The following is a 7241-nucleotide window of genomic DNA, read 5'->3' as shown; positions in this document are numbered from 1 at the left end:
TGTTATGGGTTTTTAGCGTGTATTTAAAACGTGCATTTACAGTTTATACAAATATTATATTTGACACAGGTGTCCTTTAGCGGGGATATTGCCGAAGCCGAGACCGGGCCGTAGTCTACACACACAAAAAAACAACAAAGGTCCACGTAGTTCTGAGCAAAAACAAAAGTATCCATCCAAATATCTCACCAATCCGATGAGCAGCACACACAAAAACTAAACCAATCGACAGCGCCACCCATCATGTCAAAATATTCCAAGTTTCAAGTCATGTCTTGCACAACTCACCTTATGGTTTGTTAAAACTTGTCCCAAAGTCCTTATTAATTTGAGACTGTCTAATATCCGTTTTAGAAATGGTTGCCGCTAGCCTAGCCTAACGTTCTGATTCAACATCTTAGTAACTATCGGGGCATTGCTGAGTGCTCCTGATCTTTTGAATCTTTCTTAAGCATGCAATAACCAATCAACATCGGGTTAACGCTATTGTAAACAAAACTTAAGAGGGACTCAAAAAGATCGGGAGAACTCAGCAATGCCCCGATAGTTACTAAGATGTTGAATCAGAACATTAGGCTAGGCTAGCGACAACCATTTCTAAAACGGATATTAGACAGTCTCAAATTAATAAGGACTTTGGGACAAGTTTTGACAAACCATAAGGTGAGTTGTGCAAGACATGACTTGAAACTTGGAATATTTTGACATGATGGGTGGCGCTGTCGATTGGTTTAGTTTTTGTGTGTGCTGCTCATCGGATTGGTGAGATATTTGGATGGATACGTTTGTTTTTGCTCAGAACTACGTGGACCTTTGTTGTTTTTTTGTGTGTGTAGACTACGGCCCGGTCTCGGCTTCGGCAATATCCCCGCTAAAGGACACCTGTGATATTTGATATGGTTGGTATTAGTTCGTTAATCCATGTAACTTGATACGATGGTTATTAGTTAGTTGATGCATGATCTATTTATTATTGTTATGCAGATGCTAACTCTGTCCATCAGCAGGATACTCTCCCCACTCAGCAACATTGGCCTCCATCCAAGCAAGATGTTTCTCTTGACGAAGTAAGTGTTGGGGGCAATATCTAATGTGTTACTTTGTTTTCTGGTCCTTTTGTCTGGCCATAGATTTTCTTTTCTAGTAACTGCTGTCACTTCGGGACATAACACTTGTCTCATGCTAGGAACGGGGTCGGAGACCAATGATGGCTGCGCACATGTCTTTTTTTCTAAAAAACCATGAAGATTGTTTTACTCATTACATGTTGTAGTTGCCATACGTGCGCCTGTGTGCGTGTGTTTTATTTCCTCAATCAGTAGAAATACAACATTGAGCAAAATGAAGATAGGGTTATAATATTGATTAGGTTAAACAAAATAAAGGAAAACTTAGTTCCTACTTGTTAAGGCATGACGAGGCCCACATGCGCAGTAGCACGGCAGGTAATCGAGGCGCTGGGCTCACAGGAATTGGCACACTAAAACAGCAGGTCTTGATTAATCTAGGCTAACAAATAGCTTTTATCATTAACTCTAAAACTAGTAAACGCAGAAGTTTTACGTAAGTCTTATGGAAGACTGTTGTGATGGTACTCTGTATTCGATTGTTTTTTGATCTGAAGCAGTATAAAATAATGATAAAGGTAGATTGGTTTCTAGAAATCTGGTGTTGTATTTTTTGTTTTGTCATCACTCAAAATTTTGAATGAGTTATCAAGAGAATTTTATGCTGGTAAAGCTTATCAACAGGAGGCCCACACAGCTGAACAAACAAGGGCCGAGATGAAGTCAGTGGTGGTTTATTAAATAATATGCCCATTAAACCTTTTTGTTAAATTAATATTTTTTAAATAGCAAAATGGAGCATTTCCCCATGAATTCAGACAGCAACTAATTTTAGAGTTGATAAACGCTAAAATAAAGTTGATAAAACATACTAGTTTCATAATACTTCTGGGTAAAAATTTAGAACATAGATCCTATCTGCTTATTTAGCTTATTGATGTGTGTATTCCATACTAGGTGACTGTCCAAATGAATTCTTAAGAATTTCATCGAACCTGTCTCCCTTTAACTTCAAATCAAATAATTTTACTGATTTTTCTAATTTAATTTCCCTCGATGATTTCTCATTACAATGTACATTGTATTGTTCATGTTTACAGTTAATTTATTTCTATTACACCATTATTCAATTACGACTTTAATGTTCAACATATTCAATTATTTTAAGTATATACTATTTTAAGTACTATATAAATGTCATATATCTTCAATTCAATATTCAAATTGTTAGACTCAAAAAATAAATTTGTTTCATCAGCATATAGTATCGGTTTAAATGATTAATAGATAACACAAGATCATTAATATATATTAAGAATAAGGTTGGACTCAAAATAGAACCTTAACGAACGCCGTATTTTTATAAATTTATACTATGAGTTAGATTTATAGTTTTCTATGAAATTAATCTTTTTTCTATATTTCAAGTAGTTTTTATCCAACGGATAGAAGATTATTGAAAGTGCATATGTTTTAGTTTGTGAATGACTATATTGTGGTCAATGGTGTCAAAAGCCTTATTAAAATCAAGAAATATCCCTAGTACTGCTCTGTACTACTCTGCCATGGTTTATTGCTGATGGAACTGCCATGGTTTATTGCTGATGGAACTGCCATGGTTTATTTGTGAGCTCAATTAATGCTTGGCTAGTGCTTCGACCTTTTGTTTGAAACCAAGTTTTTGTGTCGTAAGAATGCTGTTATTTTATAAATACATGTATTTGCATATTTGCATATTAGCAACTTTCTCAAAAAGGTTACTAAAAGCTGGCAATATAAATATTACTCTATAATTTGGTAAAAGCTTTGGTAAAACCCTTCATAAACAAAGGTTTAACTTTTGCTATTTTAAGACTATAGGGTAATATACTTAATTGTAAGCTAGTATAATTTATAATATGAGCTAGAGGATAAGCTGAAGCAGGTACTGCAATTTTAACGAGATTTGCTGGAATCGAATCTAATCCTGTAGCTTTATTTGCATTCCGCTTACACAGCAAATCCTGCAACATAATCTTCACCAACACTGCTAAACTGAAACTTTAGGTCTGTTGGTAACAGATAAACATTTTCCACATTGTGTCAAAGACCTAGGGTACTGCTAAAGGCCTCGGCTAATGTAGGCTAATGTAGCTCCAATGGATGTTTAAATATCGGTTAAAACAATTGGCTATCCCTGAGTTCTTAATTTTTGCATTGTTGTGAATAATTGATTTTGGAGCACCGCTACATAATTTTATAGTCGATTTCCCTAATTACTGATTTTAGAATTCGCCAGTATATTTTGGCATTCTCTGCTGATTCTAGTAAATTTTAAAATACAAGGATTTTGCATTCCGTAGTCTTTTGTTGACCAAGATTCGAAAAAATTTGAATTTTTGTTTCATTTTTTTAAAGGTAAATTTAAAGATTGTTTAAATATGTAATCTCTTCTCATCATTAATAAAGTTTTATCAGTCATCCGTGGCTTTTTATATTTTTGTTTTCTAGAAAACGTTGGATAATTTTTAAAAAGGGCTTATCACATATTGATAAAAATTTGTTCAAGAATTCATCATACATAGTATTTACATGAGTATGAGAGTAGACCAGCTTATACCAATCTGTGTTACGATGAGAGTAGACCAGCTTCTACCAATCTGTGTTACGATGAGAGTAGACCAGCTTATACCAATCTGTGTTACGATGAGAGTAGACCAGCTTATACCAATCTGTGTTACGATGAGAGTAGACCAGCTTATACCAATCTGTGTTACGATGAGAGTAGACCAGCTTATACCAATCTGTGTTACGATGAGAGTAGACCAGCTTCTACCAATCTGTGTTACGATAAGAGTAGACCAGCTTATACCAATCTGTGTTACGATGAGAGTAGACCAGCTTATACCAATCTGTGTTACGATGAGAGTAGACCAGCTTCTACCAATCTGTGTTACGATGAGAGTAGACCAGCTTATACCAATCTGTGTTACGATGAGAGTAGACCAGCTTCTACCAATCTGTGTTACGATGAGAGTAGACCAGCTTATACCAATCTGTGTTACGATGAGAGTAGACCAGCTTATACCAATCTGTGTTACGATGAGAGTAGACCAGCTTATACCAATCTGTGTTACGATGAGAGTAGACCAGCTTATACCAATCTGTGTTACGATGAGAGTAGACCAGCTTATACCAATCTGTGTTACGATGAGAGTAGACCAGCTTCTACCAATCTGTGTTACGATGAGAGTAGACCAGCTTATACCAATCTGTGTTACGATGAGAGTAGACCAGCTTATACCAATCTGTGTTACGATGAGAGTAGACCAGCTTCTACCAATCTGTGTTACGATGAGAGTAGACCAGCTTCTACCAATCTGTGTTACGATGAGAGTAGACCAGCTTATACCAATCTGTGTTACGATGAGAGTAGACCAGCTTATACCAATCTGTGTTACGATGAGAGTAGACCAGCTTATACCAATCTGTGTTACGATGAGAGTAGACCAGCTTATACCAATCTGTGTTACGATGAGAGTAGACCAGCTTATACCAATCTGTGTTACGATGAGAGTAGACCAGCTTATACCAATCTGTGTTACGATGAGAGTAGACCAGCTTATACCAATCTGTGTTACGATGAGAGTAGACCAGCTTATACCAATCTGTGTTACGATGAGAGTAGACCAGCTTATACCAATCTGTGTTACGATGAGAGTAGACCAGCTTCTACCAATCTGTGTTACGATGAGAGTAGACCAGCTTATACCAATCTGTGTTACGATGAGAGTAGACCAGCTTATACCAATCTGTGTTACGATGAGAGTAGACCAGCTTATACCAATCTGTGTTACGATGAGAGTAGACCAGCTTCTACCAATCTGTGTTACGATGAGAGTAGACCAGCTTATACCAATCTGTGTTACGATGAGAGTAGACCAGCTTATACCAATCTGTGTTACGATGAGAGTAGACCAGCTTATACCAATCTGTGTTACGATGAGAGTAGACCAGCTTATACCAATCTGTGTTACGATGAGAGTAGACCAGCTTATACCAATCTGTGTTACGATGAGAGTAGACCAGCTTATACCAATCTGTGTTACGATGAGAGTAGACCAGCTTATACCAATCTGTGTTACGATGAGAGTAGACCAGCTTATACCAATCTGTGTTACGATGAGAGTAGACCAGCTTATACCAATCTGTGTTACGATGAGAGTAGACCAGCTTATACCAATCTGTGTTACGATGAGAGTAGACCAGCTTATACCAATCTGTGTTACGATGAGAGTAGACCAGCTTCTACCAATCTGTGTTACGATGAGAGTAGACCAGCTTATACCAATCTGTGTTACGATGAGAGTAGACCAGCTTATACCAATCTGTGTTACGATGAGAGTAGACCAGCTTATACCAATCTGTGTTACGATGAGAGTAGACCAGCTTATACCAATCTGTGTTACGATGAGAGTAGACCAGCTTCTACCAATCTGTGTTACGATGAGAGTAGACCAGCTTCTACCAATCTGTGTTACGATGAGAGTAGACCAGCTTATACCAATCTGTGTTACGATGAGAGTAGACCAGCTTATACCAATCTGTGTTACGATGAGAGTAGACCAGCTTATACCAATCTGTGTTACGATGAGAGTAGACCAGCTTCTACCAATCTGTGTTACGATGAGAGTAGACCAGCTTATACCAATCTGTGTTACGATGAGAGTAGACCAGCTTATACCAATCTGTGTTACGATGAGAGTAGACCAGCTTCTACCAATCTGTGTTACGATGAGAGTAGACCAGCTTATACCAATCTGTGTTACGATGAGAGTAGACCAGCTTATACCAATCTGTGTTACGATGAGAGTAGACCAGCTTATACCAATCTGTGTTACGATGAGAGTAGACCAGCTTATACCAATCTGTGTTACGATGAGAGTAGACCAGCTTATACCAATCTGTGTTACGATGAGAGTAGACCAGCTTATACCAATCTGTGTTACGATGAGAGTAGACCAGCTTATACCAATCTGTGTTACGATGAGAGTAGACCAGCTTATACCAATCTGTGTTACGATGAGAGTAGACCAGCTTATACCAATCTGTGTTACGATGAGAGTAGACCAGCTTATACCAATCTGTGTTACGATGAGAGTAGACCAGCTTATACCAATCTGTGTTACGATGAGAGTAGACCAGCTTATACCAATCTGTGTTACGATGAGAGTAGACCAGCTTATACCAATCTGTGTTACGATGAGAGTAGACCAGCTTATACCAATCTGTGTTACGATGAGAGTAGACCAGCTTATACCAATCTGTGTTACGATGAGAGTAGACCAGCTTATACCAATCTGTGTTACGATGAGAGTAGACCAGCTTATACCAATCTGTGTTACGATGAGAGTAGACCAGCTTATACCAATCTGTGTTACGATGAGAGTAGACCAGCTTATACCAATCTGTGTTACGATGAGAGTAGACCAGCTTATACCAATCTGTGTTACGATGAGAGTAGACCAGCTTATACCAATCTGTGTTACGATGAGAGTAGACCAGCTTATACCAATCTGTGTTACGATGAGAGTAGACCAGCTTCTACCAATCTGTGTTACGATGAGAGTAGACCAGCTTATACCAATCTGTGTTACGATGAGAGTAGACCAGCTTATACCAATCTGTGTTACGATGAGAGTAGACCAGCTTATACCAATCTGTGTTACGATGAGAGTAGACCAGCTTATACCAATCTGTGTTACGACATTCAGCTGAAACATTGTTTTCTTTAAAATGTTTGAGGTCTCAGATAACAAAAATTTTTGAAAAATTGTTCAGGGATATCTTTAACTAAGACAAAAGTCAGAAAATTGTCTGATATGGAAGTAGTAATTGTTCCTGATAAAAATATTTTTTGCCAAAGTTTACGCAGATATCATCAATACACGAGTCAATTTGAGTAAAAATATTAATTAAACTATGATAATTTGTTGCAAGAATACTTTTATACTAATCACTAGTCCCATGAATATAAATGAACATAAATGAATACATGAAAGTTTAAGGCTTTTGTTGTGTGAAGATACTGCTTCAGGTCATCTAGAAGTTTGTGAATATTAGAACTTGGTTGACGGTAGACTATTGTGATAACAAGACCATCTGCTAATTGGCTGAAGATTCTGCTCTGCAGCC

General features: G+C 37.5%; 1 protein-coding gene across 1 annotated transcript; it reads left to right on the top strand.

The window, feature by feature from the left end:
* The first annotated feature begins 3680 nt into the window (after positions 1-3680).
* Positions 3681-6824, top strand: LOC137407865 (uncharacterized). The gene has a single exon (XM_068094246.1). The coding sequence runs from the start codon at positions 3681-3683 to the stop codon at positions 6822-6824; it is 3144 nt and encodes a 1047-aa protein (XP_067950347.1).
* The last annotated feature ends 417 nt before the right edge of the window (positions 6825-7241 follow it).

Source organism: Watersipora subatra, chromosome 11, assembly GCF_963576615.1.
Source record: "Watersipora subatra chromosome 11, tzWatSuba1.1, whole genome shotgun sequence".
Lineage (NCBI taxonomy): Eukaryota > Metazoa > Bryozoa > Gymnolaemata > Cheilostomatida > Watersiporidae > Watersipora > Watersipora subatra.
This window is presented reverse-complemented; position numbering and strand designations above follow the sequence as displayed.

Excerpts from the sequence above, each read along its gene's own strand:
- LOC137407865 (XM_068094246.1), top strand. The coding sequence starts at position 3,681 with ATGAGAGTAGACCAGCTTCTACCAATCTGTGTTACGATGAGAGTAGAC.